At 40.3% G+C, this 22,627-nt stretch overlaps 2 protein-coding genes across 17 annotated transcripts in view; one reads left to right on the forward strand and one right to left on the reverse strand.

Moving 5' to 3' along the window:
- LOC111253930 (very long chain fatty acid elongase 7-like) overlaps nt 1-22,627 on the forward strand; it is a 31,000-nt gene that overhangs the window by 5,461 nt on the left and 2,912 nt on the right. Inside the window, exons 1-6 of one of the 14 annotated variants that reach the window (XM_086974180.1) lie at nt 1,135-1,209; nt 1,663-1,719; nt 9,914-10,021; nt 17,186-17,370; nt 18,000-18,427; nt 21,008-21,789. In XM_086974180.1, the coding sequence (XP_086830306.1) occupies nt 9,960-10,021; nt 17,186-17,370; nt 18,000-18,406 (654 nt within the window). In that variant the 5' untranslated portion in view covers nt 1,135-1,209; nt 1,663-1,719; nt 9,914-9,959 and the 3' untranslated portion in view covers nt 18,407-18,427; nt 21,008-21,789. The other 13 variants (XM_022814183.2, XM_086974182.1, XM_022814185.2 and 10 more) reach the window with 13 other exon arrangements.
- The window catches only part of LOC111253932 (putative glutathione S-transferase 7), a 34,040-nt gene continuing 12,936 nt past the window's right edge, over nt 1,524-22,627 (reverse strand). The window contains exons 1-6 of one of the 3 annotated variants that reach the window (XM_086974185.1): nt 17,163-17,296; nt 7,337-7,570; nt 6,692-6,784; nt 6,169-6,245; nt 5,511-5,615; nt 1,524-5,159 (exon numbers count right to left, since the gene is read on the reverse strand). In XM_086974185.1, coding sequence (XP_086830311.1) covers nt 4,998-5,159; nt 5,511-5,615; nt 6,169-6,245; nt 6,692-6,784; nt 7,337-7,490 — 591 coding nt within the window. In that variant the 5' untranslated portion in view covers nt 7,491-7,570; nt 17,163-17,296 and the 3' untranslated portion in view covers nt 1,524-4,997. Of the gene's footprint in view, nt 5,160-5,510; nt 5,616-6,168; nt 6,246-6,691; nt 6,785-7,336; nt 7,571-10,294; nt 10,681-17,162; nt 17,297-22,627 lie in introns of those variants that run through there. The other 2 variants (XM_086974186.1, XM_022814189.2) reach the window with 2 other exon arrangements.

The raw sequence follows: 22,627 nt of genomic DNA on the forward strand, positions 1-22,627 counted from the left end.
AGGTTATCAGGGCTATTGAGACAATCGCGAAGATAGCTGTGGCTTTTACGACTTTCGTGCTATCTTGTTGATACACGCCGATGCCATGAAATGAATTGGAAGCCGGCAAACTGTTCACGTTTGCCGAAGGCGTACCTAGCTCATCTGATCGAGGTAGTCAAACAAACGCTTTTATAGAATTGACACTAATTCGAGCCTCTGGAGCAGCTTAGAACTAACCGAGGTAACTGGCTTAAGGGATCGTTTTTGAAGCCCTCGAGGGAAAATCTCATAAGATTCGTCCATAGCGCTAAGGTAATGTTGTTCAAAAATCGGAAACGTAAAGTTGGTGAAACATCAGCTGTTTTTGCTTCCGTTCGCCTACTATATAAGCACTGATGGCTAATATACTTCGACAAAACGGTGCTAACTCATAAAACATAAAGATAATCGTGTTTGTTGTGCAAGGGTGTAAATATAGCAACAATATTATCATTGTTACAGAAAAAAAATGGTGTGTTACAATGATGAACAAGTTGGGGGTCAATTGCGCGTCGTCCTACTACTACTACTACAACGGAAGACTCACAGTACTCTGAAGTTGCTTAGGTATTTACGTAACTTCTGCAAGTTTCCTATGCTGGACACTCGATCCGCTGTAAGGAAAAAAAAACTGAAAAAAAGACTATTTCTTTCCATGCGAGTGGTTATCGGATAGGAATTCCTCTCTTAAGGTCTGCTCGCAATTATCCGTAGCCTGTTTTCTACACTTACGCGTTATTTTTCGTGTTCAAATGACACGTTTTTACGTAGAACCATACAGCTGGAAATCGGCTGAGAGTACCCAAAAGTATTTTGACAAACGATATGCCTCTGTTAATTGAATGTTAGATCAGTACTTGTTTTGCTACACAGCGGACATAAACGTACGCAAATCCCACGCTTGCTACAACTCTCGCAGTGATACGGTTCTCCATAGCTGATTCGTAACGCTGGCTGGCTGGCTGGCTGACTGACTAACAATTGATACGTACTATATTTTTAATCTTTTACGTTGAACTTCCCTGTACTTATAGCGCTCGTAACAGAGCTATGCAGGCTCGTGATCGTACCCGTAACTCAGCTCGTCGGAAACAGCTTGATCGTGTTGTGTTTAAAAGTTATATGATTGCTTTTATGTAATCGTTCGTGGACCAATGTGCAAGTGTGTCATAAACAATTATTTTTATGGTAATAACAGTCACATCAATATGCGCTACGGAAACGTCATGTTACCTATGACCGGAGTCATCATGGAATATTACTGTTTCTATATATGTAGACTCTTTGGACTTAATAACATGAGATAACATTGTCGCCACTGTCTTTTATGGTATTCGGTTAGTGTAGAATACTAAATGAGTGACGTTCACAATCATTACTACTATTATGTTTCTTTATACCTCTATAATTTGGAATTAGGATGATGTCGTTCGATAATACCTTTCGGTTGCTCTATATTACTGTATAATAGTTTGTTGTTTTTGTTATAGAATACTAGTAAGTAAATTTTATTGTTTTTATTCCTTTAGTGTCGTATCCTGCTCCAGTATCCTTAGACCGGCTGACGTTGTGTTGATGTTCGAGTCGTTAACAAACAGTTTTTACGGCTACATTTCTCGTTTGACTCTTTTTTTTTTCTAGGCCCTTCAGTGTCGATCTGAGCGAATATCGAGGCGATAATGTATCGGCGGATTGTCCGTACGTAAGTCGGTTTATACGTATTCGAAGTTACAGTACGGATATCACCGTTAACGGATTCACAGCACAAGTTCACGCTTAATGTTCAGATTAAGTTTGCATTCTTTCTGTGTCCATGTCTAGTGACGATTTGATATACTTTATATTCTAAAAGGATTTATTTTGGCATTGCGAAATGGTGACGAGTCCGCTGCTAGTAGAACTTGGTGCATGCATTAAAGCAGTTGTTCGCTTTCGACCCCCCTGCTTTCGACCCCCCTGCTTTTGGCTTGATCCCAGCTCTAAGGATAGATGATATTACGGTGCCTATATAAAACACACATAGTAATTATCGGTTATTTTTACCTTTTTAGCGTGCACTGTTTTTCTCCCGCACGTTGCCAACGGTACATTTCTCCGATAATGGGTAATGTCTAGTTCTTAACCCAGCGGAAGAATGGGCTTCGATACTCTTTTCCGAGTACCTCCTTTAGCTTGGCAAGCTAGTTTAATAATTAGCAGCGTAGCAGAGCATTTCTGGCAACGATAAGTAACAGGCGGGCTATTTCATCAATCTTTTAAACCAATACGTGCCGCTAGCACAGCGCTAAATCTTCTTGTAACAACAATATAGTCAACAACAACAACAACAACATAGTATTTGGATCAAAATCGCGTGTGTACCTTCGTTATGGGTTGAAGTGTTGAAATCTCCTTCAGTCCTTCAAGAAAGGATCAATGTATTTACCAGTCATAGGTACGAAACAGGGATACATGGACTGAGTTTCTTCCAAACAACCAACTGAAGCTTATAGTTCACTCGGCGAAGCGTCTTCTCTTTGTTACGAATCGATCGCCTTTGTCTGCAACGCCCCGTTATAAACAACGCTCCCAATTGGACTAACTTTTGCTCTATGGGTTCGATGATTACCGCTGGTTATTACTACCAGAACCTTTTGTCTTTCAGCAGACTCGTGATCGATGTTGTTTACGTTGTTTCCCGGCCTAACTTCTGTTTGTGAACAGTATTTAGCTATGAAGATTAACAGCGGTTAACATTACTTCCATTGTCTGCGGCCATCGACAGAAAATAATGCGATTTGTGATTTTCTAGCTGATAAGAGCGGTAGCTTTTTCTGATTAACATTATTTTTTATGTATCGCTACCGCTGCTCTTGTCAGTGTCTTATGGTAGTACCCGCTGTAGTGCAATCGCACATGTAGCAATACTGGTAGAAACTGTAACTAAGGTTTGGGTTGCTGCTAATGTCAGGTCATTGGCTTGCTGCTGCTGCTGTTGCCGTTGTGTCTGTAGTCGAGAGCTGTACTCTTTACTTATTGCCATTTTGCGTTATCGGTGATTCTTTTATAGTGTTGAGTAAAATAGCTGACCTCTCGGTGGTAAAGAGGGGCGGCATTTGTGTATCGTAAATATAAGGATGCTTGCTCCAAACGACGCGTGGCTTTCTAACGGTCTTCGACATCTAGAGAGAAATGGAAAGAACCCAAGCCGAGCCTGAAGCAGGGAAACTGGGAAGAAAAAGGGATGTTCCTACTAAGGGCTGGGCGTGTATTTGGCATGTTCGCTTTTGTGCGGCTCAAGCTTAGAGCTTCCGCTTGTGTTTTTCAACAGATCGCTATTCAAATAGAGTTTGAATTGGTTGCTCTGAACGTGAATGCCACTATCCGAAGGCCAATGATGACGATGATCATGTTTGTAATATTATTCGTTATCAATATAATCAGTATATTGTTTAGTTTTCTATAGAAGCGCAACGACAGCTTTCTTTCTGTTAGCGCGTATAGTCGTTATTCCTGCGACTGTCGTTGAGCAGCGTTAAAGCTTTTTGCTAAAAGTTCGGCTTGTAGCTTCCGGAATCGTCGTAAATTACCATTGAGCATTACCTTCGATACCTAAACCCCTCGGGTCTGATGGTTAGCTGTTTGTTATTACTGCTAAGCTGAGACTTTAACTATAAATAGAAATAACGATCCATGCAGACGGATGATTTCAATTGTCGTAGATGACAGTGCCTATTCCGTGTGGCCCGTCACGTTTACAGATAACGATATTCGTAACGATATCAATATAGCACGAAATAAAAAGCCGCTCTGGAAAAAGGCGGTCTGGTGACTTCGTCATTGGAGAGGTTCGTTCGCATTTTAAGCTGCTGTTCTGTTCTGTCATCGATGTCGTAATCAGTGTTACAACTGTGCTAGATGTGGTAAAGCTTCACTTGACTCATTTTATCCCTTTTCATCTACAGGTTTCATTTGAAGGTTCATATTAAGCTTCAGCTTCACTAGTACTGTTAATCGATCCTAGCAGCATCGAAAATTTGTAGAGTATGTCTATGTGAGCGAGTGAAAAATGAATTAAATCCAACGGCAAGACGAAAAACGCGCAGTAAGTTAGTGTAAGAGGAAACAAGAAAGTTTCAACGAAAAGGCGGGACCGTAGTAATCTCGTCGGGGGTATGCTTACATAAAATCATAGTTTGACCGACGTAGTGGCCTCTGGTTGACTTTAGACAACGTAAGTTATTCGGAAACTGCTCTAGTTGCACGTTGGTTTGCAAACAGAGCGTCCCCCACTCTAACTGTGCGAAAGATCAGATTTAGCTGTCTAAATCTGACATACGCAGTACCGTCGCTTACCACCGGAAGTGTTTCGAAGTAACTAAATTCCTTCACCCTTCATATCATTCCTGTACTCGTTACTTTATCTACTAACATTCAATATGTCTTAGGAAAGACATATTCTTAGGAAAGCTTGCCGCTTAGCTCCTTCGTCTTCTCGTTAACTTAATTGTCGTAAAACTGTACGTAAGTTTCTCTAACGCAGCTTACAAGTTGAGAAACAGCAAAATTATCCAAGCAGAATCACTGTAAATTCACTCGTCTACTTAGAGATTTGAACGCGAAGTGCGTGCGTCAAAAAGGTTGGCTGATTCAATCGGTAGGTAGATTTTGCCAAGGTGTTTAACAATCCAATTGTACTAAATAGTGTCCTTGTAGTGCTATGGTCCAGGGGTTAGATAATGGTTTAGGGCTTATGAAGCGTTTTAGCCCATGTGGAAGATCCTAGCCCAAGATACGTTTTGCATCTTGTCGTTCCCATTAATGCTACAGGGAGCGAGACGACATTTAATGTCTCTCAAGTGTTCTATCTGTGCTGCGTTGCAATAAGTAGACATATATTCTGCCTACTCGATGAGCTGGTCAAGCGACACGCAGTACCGTAATGCTAGATATCCCCTAAACAATTTTGGGGGATCGCCTGAGAAACCGTGGCGATGTTATTCAGATGGGCATGTTTCCTCAAGGAAATTCTTGACGGCTGGGATTGAGTACATATTCAAGTAATGATCTCCTAAAGAGGGATGTCTATCAAGGGCACCAGCTGATCGCGCCTGGATCTGATGACAGGAAAATGCTACGGCTAAATCAGCCCACGTAATCTGGAAATATGATTTTGCATAGTTACACTAACTTGATTAAAACTTATTTTAAGAATAACTTTCCAACATGTACCTATACCTATGTTAGGGACAGGTTGTTGTTGTTGGTCATAACACCACACAGTATGAGCTTCTCTCACTGCATCGCAGTTCGAAACGCTGGGTAAACTCTGGTTTGTATAACCATTCCGCTATAGTATCACTAAAGGTATATAGATAACCGAAGTCGAGTGAAGCTTTTTTCAGTATTTGAAGACTCACTTAAAATAGGGCATCAGTACACTTTAGCATGTCCATTGCTCGTACACCATTAATTTTCACGTTTACATATCATATGTTGAAGGAACTTACCTGCTCTCCGACGAAATACCCAGTATTGACTTGACGCAAAAGTTTGTCAAAGCTACGAAGGTATTTAGGCAGCTTATCTCGAATGTCTTTGCCAGTTAACAGTTTCTGGAAAAGGCCAAGAAGACGTCGCATAGTTTTCGAAGTAGCTTGCAATTTGGCTCTAATTGAGAGACAAGCATTTTTTCTGTTCTTTGAACACTATTTAAATTAATTTCGATAAATGCTGAGTTTCAAATTGGTGCAAAATGTACAGTCATATTCCCACCCATACAAACTGAAGTAGGAGACGCCTTTATGTAAATACAACGAGAAGTATAGGGCTTTTTGGGGTACTCTTTTCGACAATTCTATATATATATATAAGCTAATTACGTTAAGCACAAAAGTACTCACAAAAGGACTCGTGGTTATGAGCGTCCGTGCAGGACCATCCTGCTGCGTTTCGATGTTGTCTCGTCAACCAAAATTTGTATCTCTACCATTTAACATTAAACGTCGTTCTGAGATATCGCTGATGTCCGATATTTATTCAGATGGAATGACAATTATTTTTCGGATAGACTATCATCAGGAGGCCGTCTCCTTCGTAGCGCAAAAATGGAACTAGAACGTTGCCCTCTTCTAGAATCCGTAACTCACTATAGTAACTTGTACTCACCGTGGAAAAGAGTGCCGCGATTCCGGTCACGATAGTAGCGCAACGAGCAGCGTCGTTTGCATCGGCACCTTCCAAACCTACATCGCTCCTCAGTCAACAATAAAGACGAATCAGATTTACTAAATTGTTTGTCAGTACTGCAAAAACGATACTATACCTATTTTATATATTATCAATTTAAGATCACTGCTGAGTATTACATAGTGCTTAAATATGTACGCGTATATAATTCCCGGTTCAAACCCTCGAGAGATATAGGTGAGTCTAGCTCATCTGCGTTAGGGTCAATTAGGTCGCTGAATCCCGCAGGCTTGATTATTATTATTACTCATTAATTATGGCCTAGTAATTATATCGCTTGCGGTAATCGTGGATCAGTTGTTCTCAAATAAGTCATGTCGTATAGTGATGTAAAATACCAACTAGTTGATGCTGCTCAATAGATGATGAACTTCTATTGTAGATGAAAAATGGTATAAGTATACATTTATAGACAGATAAACATTTTAGTATGTCCACCTACCGTGCACTCGGGCGATGTACATGCATATTGCGTAGTCCGTAGCGAGTATTTCGTCGTTAACGTACAAAACTGGCAGAGTGCCAAATGGAGACGCTGTGCAAATTCAAACATCGACAAAAAAGACGCAGGCCTCATGAAAATAGCCACATCTAGGAATTGTGTCACTAACGGTAACTAACATGGAGTACATCAAAATCTACCGAAATATTCTAATCGCAAAAAAGCGCAACGCTGTGGAAGAAGTGTCGAATTCGGGCCTGTCTCTGGACTGCTTCGCGCTGAAAGCGATGTGTCCCTTTTTCAGTAGGGCAGACAAATAGTCAGCTTTTAGTGAGCTGCCATTATATGTAAGCCAAGATGATTTCGATCTGGCACGCACTGTATTATGCATCATTGTAAATCATGGAGTTGGTTGGAGCCTGCTGAAGCTGAATCAAACACCCTTTTGAAGTATCTCTCTGTTACAATCTTTAACTGCTCATATTTTTCCTGTTAGTTGCCAGTTATTGTTTAACTGAAATGTTCCCAGCATTTTGGCAAAGCTACAAAACGTTACAGAACTCGTCTAAGGATCTTACTGATATAGCCACTTTAGTGTTTTTAATGCGTGAAAACAGCCAGTTGGGCGTATATGGGTAAACTTACCAGTTTCGTGTTCGTGAGCTTTCATCTTATCTACCTGGATGTACTCAAAGGCTATGCCCTTATAGGTAAAGAGTAAAGCCGCAAGTCGGCCTGCCGTCGGAACGTTATAGTCGACGAGCTTGTACTTGGCTGTAACGGTGTCACACTCCGACATCCTGACTAAGGATCGTTTGCGATATTTTTGCGTCGTTTGCTATATCAGCGGTGTTTGATTTCCTCGGCTAAATCGTCTTCCTGCATTGCCATGTTAGTGAAGTAGAACCAGATAAGAACTTTAGCAAAATCATGCCGTAACATTCTATACGGTGCTACAAATTTCTTTACTGATAATTTATTTGTCTTTAGAAAAATAAGATTGTACTGTATAAACGTATAAACTAAAAAAATAAACATTTCAAGAACGGTGTTCCGGATCAAAAAAACTGCCCAAGAATAGCACTGCAGTGGCTGTTCTAAGAGAAGATTACCCCCAGATTCTTAAAACTATCGGAATACTCCAAGACTATTCTGTCTATGTGAAGTGTGTCGGAGGCAGCGCGGCAGTCTCTACGGTCTCTCCATAGCCTTTACATTGTCCATGTTTATTAACAGTATAGCCTCATTGGTATAACGCGAAAGTTTGGCAAGAACTTGATTGACATGAAACTGAGTCCTTCGAACGATTGTCGACGATGTCAGCAACGATTTTGCCTGTCCTGTCATATTTTCAGCATGGAATGGCCGGTTATTCAGCAGCAGAAAGAATAGCAGTATGCCGAAGCGGCCGAATGTCCTGTGCAAAATCCATGCTGTTCGTCCAAAAAAGCTTCCAGATATTCGTCAGCGGATGTGTGATGAACTGAGCTTGCGGCAGAAACTTTTGTCGGCGATTGCCGAACGTAATCTTCAGGTTACGTTCATAAAGGGCAATCCTGAAGGGCATACCTGAAGGTGCCACTCCAGCTTGTGGGTAGGCGTCCATGTTATAAGCAAGCACTGAATAGACTTGTGCTGCAGGAAAATACGTCAAATACGCTGCTTAGAACTTCAACTAATATTTATTCATTTGTTAATTTCGTCACATTGTTATTACTATTATCGCAAGCAGATGTGTGTCTCCTTTATTTATTACATCGCCTATGCCCTAATAAAGTTCTGGCAGATTTATAAGACCCGTTGAATATTTTGAGCTCTCGTCCACAACCGTTATTACTACCATATTATTATTATTAGATTATTGCCATATTAAGGTCAATGGCATGTATTAGGAGCTACATTAATAAGTCTGCAGACTCAATCCAGGTTGATACATAGGTGTTTTGAGGGACCTGAACCACGATATTCATAATTCGAAATATTCGGTGTTCTTCTAAGACGACCCTTACTATTCTCTCGTGTACCATGGCATTTCTACTTGTTCATAATTGTTTAAATAACCTTGAAAACACAATTAACATATATGGTCTTGTTAAACATGGAATACTATAAGCATAGGCTAGCAGTCGAACGCTCCACGTCAGACGCCAACTAAATACGGTTACGTTCAATCGTGTGCAATGATACCCGCCACAGGAAAGTAGCTACGTACAATTTTCTTTAATTATTTTATAGTGGGAATAATAATGAATTGTGATGTCCATGTTCGTAGTGATGTCCGTGTTCTTAACGCCTCAGACGATTCCAATTTTTATCAGCAAAACCTCGAAATCGCTTCATTAGTATAGCATCAGAAATTTACTTCTAATAGAAGGTCCACCTGGGGTGGGCTGGGTTCTTTTCGACGGAGACGTGAGACGTCATGGCAACTATGTTTCGGTAAACATTTGCCAACGCTGAAATTTATATCATCAATGACTACATGTTCGTAATTGTGACGACTGCGTATATAGAGATGAGCAGTAGCCACCTGGGCTACATGTTACGAAGCGTAAAAGTTTCGCCCTGCCGATATTTATTATTATACAATATTTCAATTTGGATTCAATTCAGTGAGCGCAACGAACGTTTAGTCTTAGTTCCATAAGAGAAAAAGCTACATGATCCTGATCATTCAAATAAAATTCGGAGATAATTTAAGATAGTCGCTCATGCATGGCGTACACCTTTGTGGCGTGATGCATTACACGAACACGTAGACCGTTCCGCATAATGAATCGTAAACTCTGCTTGTTGTTCAGTCACCTAAATCCTGTTAGGTACTACCAAGTACATTATTCGTAATGACCACGCTAGAGCGTCGGTGACACTTGAAGGGCTTTTGGAAAGCAACTTTTACTACGTGCATTGGATACCTCACAGAACAGCAACCAAACCTGTCCATCGTATTGTTATACTGAATTTTCTGTTAAAAATTACAATGATATGTTAGTTCCCATCCGACAGGCAAAAAATACAGTTAACCCATTAGACTAAATAGCTTCGAGAATTAAAAATTACTATGCACTTTAGCGAACTACTTTATTTTGGCAGCTTCAACATATGCTCTTGTACCTATTGAAATAGATCTACCATAAATCTGGAAGCATCGTCCAATACCCAAATCGTCATTATGGGTCCTATAATACGTCCGTACAATCTGTCCGGTAAATAATATTTCAGGTGCAAATCAGAACCTGGCACCACATCAAGGATCGTTCCGGGTTGAATGAGTTGCATTATTTATGGCTCGTGTTTATCGGATCTCCCATTCTACCAACTCTTCATACAGTATGCACTACATATATTTAAGGAAATTTTTTTAAAATTTTAGTTTGTGTCTGAAAAATGGAAGAACACCTTTCTCACTCACTTCACTGCGAATAAAAGATCCTCCTAAGTTACCTGTTTAATGTTCTTCGTTCACCGATGAGCATATTTACGCATTAGACGCTAGGCTTGAAAATAGACTGACAGGTAATCGCCTGAGGTTTATATACAGCTGATATACATAACTATATTTTAACTAAATACGTCTTGCAAGCGCTACTCCATAAAAAGTACCTGCCGAATTGGTGCACAGTGGAGATAATCCTCGATCACTTATACAGACACACTCTTCTCGTGTCCTGTTTGTTCATTGACCGTCCTGAAATTGATGTTTTGATGTCAACCAATAGAACGAGCTAAGTGAAGAGAAGCGTGCCCTAAGTAGTAGTCGACTTTACGTTTTTCGTCTTATTGCAGCCCCTGGTCAACAAGTGTATAGCAACGCTTGTTAGATTGCGGCTTAACTGGGCCTAAACCGCGCATCTACAAGACACAAAACAGGGACGCGGATATGAGCTGCTGATCGCTGTTACGCGAACGGTGCAGTAGTCAGCAAATAGGCAGAGCCTTGTTCAGCGTAACGACATATGCCCGGTTGCCTGGCCGTGCAGTTGCAACCGACTACGACAGCCAAAAAGGCAGTAAATGGCAGCTGGAAGCAGTAACCCGTCGATTGCTAACTGGGCGGGTAGCGCCACTCTATGCTTATGATACCTCCCTGTTCTCGGGAAATGATACCCAGTCGACCCCTATGTGCTAAATTCGGAACATGCAACTCTTCCTTTACTCCCCATGGTACTCCTCTCTCAGCTCCACCGTCTTACACGGCTCAGCCGGTGTCAGCTCCATGCCCCAGCAACCGTGAGGTGAGCTTGCGACAACAGCGCCGTAGCTCGCGCGCTAACGAGAGAGAAAAGTAAACGCGCAGTGCGACTCTGATCATCGCCGCACCTGTGTCACAACTAACGTGGGCAGCGCCTGCAGGCGTACGGGGCAGCTGCAATACGCCAAGAAAAGAAGAGAAGCCATTGCTGTACATTACCCTTTTCCCCACTGCAGTCGACTGCTTAAAGCAGCCGCTGTCGTCGTCGCCATGTGCCAGTTCCCCTCAAGCCAAGCGAATAAACGAGCGAGCCTCTTATCTAGGGAACGGGTGCAGACGATACCATTTGTCGCATGCATGCACGCCCACTATGGACAAGTTAGCGGTAAGGCAGGCCAGCATCCGGAGCTGGCTTGTTGGAACGCCAGCTGCAGAGTGAAGAAGAGCGGAAATATCGAATTCTAGCGGTAGAAGCTGCTAAATTTATACTCAGGAGACAGAGGCGGCGGCAGTCCGGTCTCTCACTCGCCCTCATGCCATGATTCTTGGCCGAAACCTGTGTTTGCCTGATTAAATATCTGCTCTAGCTAACACGGGTGGAGAAACACTTCCAAGCAAGGTAGCACCACTATACAGGCCGATTGAGGCAACACGAACTGACAGACACGATCCGAAATATCGAAGGATTTGCACTTTTTGTCTGCTCTGTGCCGGCCTCTTCCTGCGCTGGCTAACTGTTGAAGAAAATGACCGTCTTTTGCCGCATGCTCTTGCCATTATAAGTCACGGTAATGAAGAATTATAATATCATACTTGTCACACGTTGATGAGTAGAAGCACACGTCCTTTTGAGATATTATACTTGGAAATTATCTCTAACACATCGAGACTTTTTACATTCTCTGTGAAATTTCTAAGAAAATCATTTTCTAAAGCGTAATAATGAAAATACCCGTAGAGGAGCATCTTATAATGTTTTATTTTTAATGCTATTATATTTAATTATATAATGAATAAACGAAAAACAAGAAATATCGTGAAAAATAGGCCCACGAACATAAATGATAAATGAAGTTTTTAAGGTCAAGTTCAGGTAGAAATAACGTCAATATTATGAAGAAATCAAATATGTTGGTGTCGCGGATGAAGAAGGTGCTGAAAAAAGTGACTAAGGAAATTTACCTGGGAAAGCCTCTATAGGTGGCCATGTAGGTTAATATCGAGGTGGCAATATCATTTGCGATTGGAAGAAGATCTGCCGGCGTCCGTGAAGGCCCGGCTCTCCATCGCCTATTCAGGCCATCCTTGATATCAACGGGTTATTATGGAACCGTTAGGCCAAGTTAGCGTGCGACGACTATGTAGGCCATGAATCTATATGTTTTTTTTTTTGCTGCTGTTGCGGTAACGAAGCTGGTCATAAAAGATGGGATATACTCTCGTCACCCAGATCCATCATTGGTGCCGCTAATTTTGTATGATAGAACAAATATATGCTGAACGATCAATGCCTCCTCCAGGTTTTCCCCAATTGGCTATATTGAGAGATTAGCAAAGAGCATGTTACCTTAGCTTCGCTTTATATGTAGATCCCCATTCGGAACCCCACATGCTAGTTTGCTTACTAATGACTGCTAGTAATAGTGGCGGTGTGGTGGAATCTATATAGCATACTTTGGTAAGGCTGCAACGCCAGTACCTCCGTAGACGAAACGTTGTTTGCAGTCAGGATGACAAAGCGGATGTTTATTTTTAGGTTAGATGCGGCGTGCAAACTCGTTTTCTGTTGGGTCAAACCGCACTAAGTAACGACAGACCCGTGCAATTAAGGCAATAGTTCCATCTATTCGTTCGCTTTTCCCACTAATATTATGAGACATAATTGAGGTCTAGGAAAACGATTCCTGGGTCATCTCCATGCTTAGATAGTTACAATTATTGATTTACGTATATCAGAGCACTTGTTGTTTCTAACAGATACTAGAAACTAGAAAAAATGTCCATTTATTTGTCGATTATTATGGTAGAAAACGCTGCTTGCTACAGAGGATCACGTAATCACGAACAAACACGAATCTCTGATCTCTTTAGCCTGCGGTGACATAAGGCCCATTGTGCCACGTTCTACGATTGTACAGTATCCAGTTGGTAATCTTCGTTCAGCTAATTCTGAGTTCGGCACTATCTCTTGGCTTTTAACGATAAAGTACTCTAAAGACGTTGTACAGTAGAGTCGTATAGACCTGTTTGTGTAGTCAAAGAGTCCTGTTGCTGAACGAAATTTAGATCCAGTGGCATAAGTAAATTGCCCCTAGGTTTTGGCTACTAACAGCCATACACATTAGCCTTGTATACCTTATATATATATATATTTCTTGTGCAATAAACTAATATTTAGTGCATGATAAAATTGCTTACCTTGTCTATCTGAACACACGGTGTTGTATGATTTTCTGCTAAAAATCCACAACCCATTTGATTTGCCCAATATATAAGTTAATATAGGCGTTTGCATAAATGCGTACGTGCAACTAGGTAATGTGTAGCCGTTTGACTCAGGGTACGATAAACACTCAATCGTCCATCCTGTTCTAACCCTGAAATCTACCGGCGTCCTTAAAAAGATCCAGTTTTCTTTAATAAAGTAATCTTCAAGTAGGATATGGGTCTGAACTTGTAGAAATTCTGCGACGCCACGTGTGGCTTTGGGAATACGGAGCGCTTCACTGTACAGTTTAGAGCGTTTCGCTAAAGTCCATATGGATCCATTATAAAAGCCAAAATCGACCATTCCATTCGATTACTTAAGCTAAATGTATATTGTATCAGAGAATACGTTTCTAACGTAAAATCCCAATTTATTTGTTGTTGCCGTTCAAAGAAACGAGTAATTTACTACACCCTTATGAAGACAGAGCTAAAGATGGTTCGGCTAAACAATCAGCCAGAGAAAAAAGGAGACATGCTATATATATATATATATATATATATATATATATATATATTTTTTTTTTTTTTTTTTTTTTGTATATACATACATATATGACGTTGAGGAAGATAGCAATAAATGACCGGGACTAAAGTAGCTTATTTGGAATCTAAACAGAGGGTAAAGAAGATTGGTTGAAAGAGACGGGAGGCCGAATGTAGGTTTAGATAGATTTTTAGCCTTTAACCAACCTTCGATTTGTAGCGCATTATGGTTGCCAGCTTTCGAGCTTTTTTCTTAAAAACAACTACAGAAGGCTTAGAGCTTGAGGGTAGGCAGCTTTGTTACAACTAGTGTAAAACGAACGGGGCTAAATAGTGACCCATGTCGGAAAAAACGTACAAATAAAGGTCCTTTGACTTCAATGTTCTACTCATCAAGAAGTGTTACGGTTATAGCCTATACATCTTTTGCTTACATTGCCTCAAAGCAAATACGATACTGTTGTCCGTTACAACGATACAAAATCCCTCATTATCCTGGGATCTATCGTAGTAATGATCTAATCGCATAGCCACAGCATGGCTGTTGCATCTCCTAATTTTGGGATCTATCCTGTTGGGTGCACGCTTGAAGGTAAACTGGGTCCTACAATTGAATATAGGAACTTATCGATATCTGATAAGAGAACTATGCACCAGTATTTGTTTGAGGGCAATAAATAGACAGGAATGTGGAAATATATCTACTGAAGACTGTTACCGGTTACCCATATACATACATATATACTTTGCTCGTCCAAACTTGCTCTTTGGGCAAATTAAACTTAAGCATATTTGGAAATGAGATCTTCAGGAGAACTAAATGAACGAAAGTTAAAATTTATGGTTGAACCAATCTACGTCGACATCATCTTTTTGAACGCGGATCTAGGCTCATAGCAAGTCTCGATCTGACCATTTTGGAAGCAGCTGCACCGCGTTATATGACTGCAGAGAAACACAGATTAAAAATCTACCGTAAGCAACTGATCGGAGCTTCTGGCTGACCCTTTACTAGTCAGTGACTAATTGTGGCATATATGCTTACTATACGTTTGTCGATCTGCCCGCGTCCTACGAGCTTCGATTTTGTTCTACGATGACTTAAATCTGATCGTTAGGTAAATGCTGCTTTTTCCAAGTGTTAAATGGGTAAACGGCTCCTACTATCGTAGCAACGCTTATTACATGCACGAAGCTTGGACGAAAACGACCCGCTATATAGCCCATTTATATGAACGACAAGTCACAGGCATACAGAATCAATTCGCAATAAGTAGATGAGTTACAGTGAAAAACACCGAGCGAAATATGCAAATTCATTTCAGGGGATTGCCTCACAGTACGAGGTCCCGTTCTATTCGAGGCAGCCGCATGTGGCAATAGCCGCCATCGAGGATTGTTGTCACGCAGTGATTAGCACAAAGATGGCGTTTCGTCTGCTTTAAACTTCGTCAGACATTGCCGTGGCTCATCGCGAAACTTGTTGGTATTAAGAGGACGTTCCGAAACAAGATTCTTATGGGAACCTTACTTTCAATCGAATTCAATGGATTCTTTTGTACCGCTGATAAAGTCAGTGACCCTAGCGACTTTGTTTGCCAATCAATTGCGGACAATTGTAAAACTTTCTGTCACAAGATGGTTCGTGTTCGCTCGGGGCCGATTCATAATCTTTTTAGTCATCATGTAGATCCAAGTCATTAGATAACAATTACACTTTTAGAAAGTTTAATATCGAACCGGTCATGCTTTTACGTGAATCGAAATAGACACGGTTCAGCAGACGTATATTCAGAGGAGTTGTCAAGGGAAAAGTGCTGGAATACTTAAGTATAAAAGAGGGACGGCGCCCAAGGTTCGTGGAAAGTTTAGCGGTGCCGTGCAATTCCTGCGAATGCAAATGCGATAGACTAAAATCTTGCCGTGAAACTAGCTTTCGCTGGCCTGTCTGTCTCGCCACTGACGACATCGAGTTACGCGTTAGCGGCTAAATAAGAAGATCTTTCTGACGTCACGGAAAAGCTTATCCAGTCCCATCAGTTATAAATAGCTGATGTTGTAGTTTAAAGTTGTCGCGCAATGCAACATAGCCGTCAGAGAGAACATCTGTTGAAGTGAAGATGTATTTGACGAGTTATGGTTCGACCTGGTCAAAATCGTGCAGAGTGTCTATGAAGGTTATTTTATTTGCTTGTATCGTGCTTACGCTTGTGCCCAGTGATTCGGAAAGCACCAAACTGAGAAAGGCTCTAAAGAAGGGGTATGAGTAACGAAAGCTTGCGCGCATCGAATAGAGAGAGCTCTCTCACAAGTATAGTTCCTTGCTGCCTAACAGATCCGTGCTTACGAAGAAGTTCGTACAACGATGTTTGTCGTTTTTGCATATCTAGTGATCCACAAATATGTGCCTATTACCTATGCGTTCACTTTCTTTGTTTATTTGCTTGGCTAGCATGAAGTCCTCGGAAATTAGTTAACACTCGACCCATATCCAACGCACCCGTACCGTATAATCATCTATTTGTCCTATTGCTGACGTAATTAACTGTAGTGTCAATTTGATTAAAAATCGTAATATCTTCTAAATTGATAGTTAGGTGTTGGACGGAATTTTTATCATCAAAAGCAGTCATTTTATTCTGTAAAAAATCCTGCCACAAACGGTTTGTTATTTTAAACCTAAAAAAAAGGTTTGCAGAACAACAAAATACGTCTGATTTGAGTTTTACTTTTAGAAAGTTGTGAGTTGAAGAAGTTTCAATGCGAAGATGGTCGTCCTCTTTACAGATCTGGTACTCTACACCTATGAAAAGCGTCCAGAACAACGAAGCTGCATATATCAGGAACTACAAGCATAGCTACGCAATTCAACAATGTCAGACGGCTATGCTCGAATTATAAATATAATTCCATAAGCCATAACCAGAAACGTGGTTGTGTATAGTTTTTAAATGGACACAGGTTAATTAGGTTCCTTAAAAAAGATTCAACTCACTCAAAACGCCTCTTACATCGTGACGTTTTAGCTGAAACTAATTATAGGTCTAATTGTACTAATAGGACCAATTGTAGGTGATCTGTTCCCTTGTTGAACAGTTCAACTGGCGCCACTTGATAAAAGAATCTATTAACATCTGCTTAGCCCGTTGAAAATTACCTATTTTAAGTGCAGACGAGGCATTCTGAAATGTTATTTCTAAATTCTGCCAGTGCTGGTAATTAGAGTCAACTAAATTTAACCATGACGGGAAGCACGAAAGGTTTGTCTCTGGATAGAGTTGTATGCCCGAATTCACCCTTACTTACTGTTTGTTATTTTATATTTTCAGATTCTTCCTCCATGCAGCACTTCAAATGCTTAGCGAAAAAAAGACCGAAGTGCCCCCGGTGATGATGATGATGCCGCCACCGATGGAACCAGTGATGTTTCCTTTGCCTGACAGGCCTATGAAGGCACCTTGCAAGATTCTAGATGCGGTCGACTTTGATGATTTCATACTTCATCATCACCACGGTAATGAAGTCCGTACAATTAGACGACAATAGAACTGAGCGAACCATCACGTTGTAGCTATTGAATAACGAAAGATACAGAATATTACCATGCAGAATTGCGTGGTTAGCACAGTAGCCATTGCGTTGCCGTACTCCTATTATATTTTCCTCATTCAGATATTTGTCCAGTTTACCATATTATTTCGATAAGTTTGCTTCAGTTTATGGCGGTGGAATCATAAAGCGCAATCCTATAGGGGTGCCTGAATGAACTTATCTTGCCATTTCACTACATGCTATGCTCGGTCCCTCAAGAACGAAAATTGACATTTGCAAAGTGAACTTATTTAATTTATAATGAACTATTATTTAATGGCTGTTATTCGTTTAATGCCCGGCCTTATACAACAAGAAAGTATAAAAAATCAATTTTGTTAATTTCCGATGTTAGCATTTCAAACACTTTCGACTAAGGCTGATGGACTGATTTTCGAACCTAAAGACCTTTAAATTTGACCAAAGCAGCGCTTCTAGGAACCTACACTGTCAATTTTACCTTACTTAACTTAAAATTTTGCAAAAAAAAAAGTTGCATGCAGAGTAGGTCGCTGGTGATGACGTTGTCTAACAGTTATCTGTTTCTTTTAGATGTACACGTCGACGTTATAACTGACAACTCGATGATGAAAAACACTAATGAAGGCGTCAATAACATGAATGCAATGGCCATGATGGAAATGATGCCGACGATGAAACCACCTATTATGCCTGCGGAGCCGCCAAACCCGTTACCGGAGGGAGAGTCAAATCGTCCTGAGATGGAAGACATTCCTGCAGACATCGATATGTCAGCTGACGCTGATCAAAAACCAACTTCTGGGGGAGCCCTGGAAGATGATTCCGAACCTGTAACGCCACCTATGCCGCCCCCCACACGATACGAACTCACGTCTGGACGACGACCTGCGCCACTTCGACTCAAAGGAGGGCATCGTCGAGTTACTCGAACCCGCTCAATGGAATCGGTGAATACTAAATACAGGATGAACGCCTGAGCGACGACGTGTGAGGTCAGAGTGAGTACAAAAGGGAACGAAGTATTGCTAAATACAGATTTTTTGAAACAAAAATTCCGTTCAAGCAATCGATTCGTGTTCAATTGTCTAACCCCTTCAGTATATGTTACAATCCAGATGAATCTAGATATGCAACATTTGACTTTAATCACTTATACGTAGTTGGCCTAACTTAAAAATAATTAAAACGTATATTTCTGTCTTTAACTTCCGCACTTTACTTGATAGAAATCAGCTAAAATGAAACAAAACAAACGTCGTGCATGTTTTGCTTGTAATAATTTGTATTGTTAATATTAAACAAGGCATTATACGCGTCCGCCATTGAAGCAAGGATGCACTAGACCAGGACTACTATGAAAAGCATACTTTTAAAATGTGTCGATGTTAAGTATGTAAGATGTAGGTATAGAAGCTGGCAAGGGTGGCCAAATAACTGCTAGGATTCGCAGTTATTTTTTCAATAAACAGTTATTTCGGAGTCAAGAATGAACCGGTAAGATCTTTGACCAAGCCCTAGCACCTTCATGTTTCAAGTTTTGCGTCCGGTATCGCCGTTCGGCATCCATCAGACTGATGGCTCTTAGCACGAAACGTGTTACCCATTAACTAGTATATGTATTATTACCTACAACTGCCTATGTTTTTGTGTAACTCGGGCATATCATTTTTAGATAAACATTCTGATAACTCATGCAGCGTATGAGCCTGTAAATAAACTACATTTGTTACTGGGAGGTACTACTAGTACTATTACTGGAAAATTTTTGTTACTATAACAGCGATTTTGTACCTTATATATATATTTATATATATATTTCCAAATTGAAGTTGACAAAAGTTGGGTCATTCTCGAACAAAAATCGTCATAGCTTGGAGATCTGAGCGGATCATCATGCCATAATGGACTCTCAGTTTCTATCAATTGTTGACATACGATTTTCTATATATCTTCAATACATTGCTATATATTTTCAACGTGTTCCGGTATTCAACGAAGAGTATGTCTTGACGATAAAGTTCGCACTGCTGTACTAGATTTAAATCATTCTTATCTATAGCGCTTAATTTGAAGTTTTAGTGCAAGATCTCTGTATGAGGCTTTTCAACTCATTAAATAGAAAGTTTTCGAGACAAAAGCAAACATATATGTATGTCTATGAGAATGTTTATAAGATCGGTATCTTATCGGTATATTGTTTACTGTTTCGCTCATCACGACGCCAGCCTAACATTTTTTAGGCCCACTCTAAATAGCTAAACATAAGGTATACCATTGATACATTTACATGGCTTAATAAAGCTGGCATTTTTACATTTGGCATGTTACGACGAACGATTTTGTTAGGAGTTTCTGCGGTGGCCCCAAGCAACTGGGCAGCGAAACTGCACGTAACCTGGTGTCAGATAGACTTTTCTTAAAACGTCCATGTCTCGTTTGCAAACACGTCTATCGTAGAGCGGCAAGATACTGTTGATTTATGTAGTGGCGGAATATTGTTTACGAAAATTAGACACTCGGTTGAATACCTTTTTTCTGTTTATTTATCATTCAGCCTGCGTTACGCTTAAAAAATTAAACTTTTAAAAAAGTTCAAATCTGTCTACCTTCGACTAGTCTGTAGCAGCAATCCACAACATCCAACGTGATAGCTCCGAGACATACCAGGATAAGCTGGCTTCTCATCATCTTCCGGTAGATATTCCACCGCCTAGCTGACGGCCAATCTATGAGGGAAGAGCCAAAAATGCAACTCCGTGTCCATATAGCAAGAAGTTCGCCGAAGGTCGGGAACATAGTTTGTAGTACCGCTGGGGAGATCATAATTGTCATTCTTTATCACTGATTCTGCTCTTGAATTCCACAAAGTCACCGCTTGCCACTTCGCGAAACGCCATCATTGACCTGATATTGCCCAAATGGCTTGCTGGCCTTCACATACCCATTGACTTCGGTATTTTACAAATCCGAAGCTGCCGAAGTCCATCCGTGTTTACTATTTGATTTAGTTAATTTGTTCCATAAGTGTGTGCAAGGTACGGCCCGCCCTCATCTCTCAAGGAACAGTATGTTTACACAAAAAGGTCGCAAATAAGTCGTGGGTCAAAATACAAAAAAAAAACGACTAAAGCTTGACACGGTGGGGCCGAACGAGGCTTATAACTCCTTGAAGATCAGCAAACGGCTTTAGTTAATCCCTTTGCTTATGGAAAATGAAGAAAATTGCTTATATTTCGAAGATGGCCATTGTTGTAAAAAAAAAAAAAAGAAATTTTCTGTGGCATTAATGAAAGTACGCGAGTGAAGAATACACACTTCGAATGATGATTCCTCTTAACCTGAGCTAATCGGAATGAGGGTTGATCGCCGTTTTGTACGATTAGCGTCTACGGTGCGGTGCAGCTCAGTATGTGTTGTTTAATAGAAAATCCCCTCAAATAATGAACGATTATTAACACAGTCAGCTGTTTCTAGCTACATACTCACTGTACATGTGAGTAAAATATAGATTATCCCACAGTTCTGATTTAGACAAACGCGATTTTCTAAATAATATTTTATCTGTGTTTGTTTTTCAGCTTCGGCCATTGTCTTTTTGCCATTCACGGTCAGGCGGAGTAGCATCATTGGATTCTGAAACCTACAGTATTTTATTGACATTTTATTGATTGGAGATAACTTATCCTTCTATTATTATACGCATACCGAAGATCAGTGCTTAGCTCAGATTTGCTTTTTCCTTTCGCTCAACATTTTTTCATTTACTAAAACGTTCCACTTACTCTGACCGTCGTCACAAAGTTAATCTAAAACACTTTCTCCTACGAATATTTGCTAGCCCGCCAATATAACCGCGTTCAATGGGTTTTTATCATGCAACGTATCTATATTTCTAATAAATGTCTATACGTTTACTTCTGTAAACTGCTCTAACGCGACACACGTACAAACGCGAACCAAAAAATAATGGTATCTATAAAAGAAAAGACTGCTTCGTATAAACTGAACTCATGTTCAGTCAAATGTAATAATATAATTACGCGTAGAGAAGAATCTGGGTGGTCGTATAAGGCTGCTATTTTACACTCTTTAAAAGCGTCTACTAAATCTTGAGTGGGTTAATAACGCTTGGGTATTTGTAAGCGACCCATCTTTGAGATTCGATATGAACTGAATGCCGTGAGACACTGGTGATGCGTCTTGCTGACAAGTATTTCTGACTATGGGGGAAATGTGTGTGGAAAAGACAGTCCCGTCTATCAGCCAAATAAAACCTGCAGCCTTCGCTAGCTAATGTAGGACATCTAAGAATACAGCCTTGTCGATTTTTTAAATACATGTTTATTTACTAAATGTAAAATAGCTTGTTCTCTTCGTATCCATATAACAAAGAAAATGAATATTTGCTTTTTCTTTTAAGCGAGTTTGCCTCCGTTAGCGTTTAATTCACCGCATACCCAGTCCTGCTGCTATTATGATTGTCAAGTCTGCCATTTATCGGGAAGCATGGTATGCCCTCTCAACTGCTTGACAATAACTATTATGGCTTAATGATTCGGTCATGGCTAGGGCAAACCTATGATAGGTTTCGAAGATGCAAATAGTCGGCCCAAATTAAAAACTAGATAAAAGGAGCTAATCGACGACATTAGACAAATATGCGTGGATGTTCTATAGGTTTCCATACAACGAACGTGACTTTCTTTTTTTGAAAAAAAAAACGAACTTGAAAGTGAAGAGCAAAATTACTCATTGCATAATATAGGTACCATAATATATCCATCTTGTATGATTTATTCAATGTAAATTTATTCGTGTTTAGAGAAATACGTACGTACTCAAACTTCAAGTTTCCAAAACTTCCAAAAAAATCCAAAGGTTGAAATATATTAATCCTGTAGTGTCCTATAAATTAAATTTACATTACTTCTGTTATTGAAGTTGTGCTGTTTTATGGGCTTTCGATATGTCTTCAAGCCTATCTACCATGGGACAAAGATTCTGTATGGCTCCTTCCGTTCATTATAGGTGTTCTGTGGGGGGCCGTGAACTTCTTCACTGGCTCCTATAAGTGTGCCGCGGTTTTGCTAACTATAATAATGTTTTTGTGTTTTCAATTCTGGTATAGGTCCAATGGCTTAAGAGAAAAGTACGTCTATATTTTGCTATTTTTCGTCTATATAAGCCACAGTCAGTTA

Source organism: Varroa destructor, unplaced genomic scaffold (assembly GCF_002443255.2).
Source record: "Varroa destructor unplaced genomic scaffold, Vdes_3.0 BEIS01000007.1, whole genome shotgun sequence".
Classification (NCBI taxonomy): Eukaryota; Metazoa; Arthropoda; class Arachnida; order Mesostigmata; family Varroidae; genus Varroa; species Varroa destructor.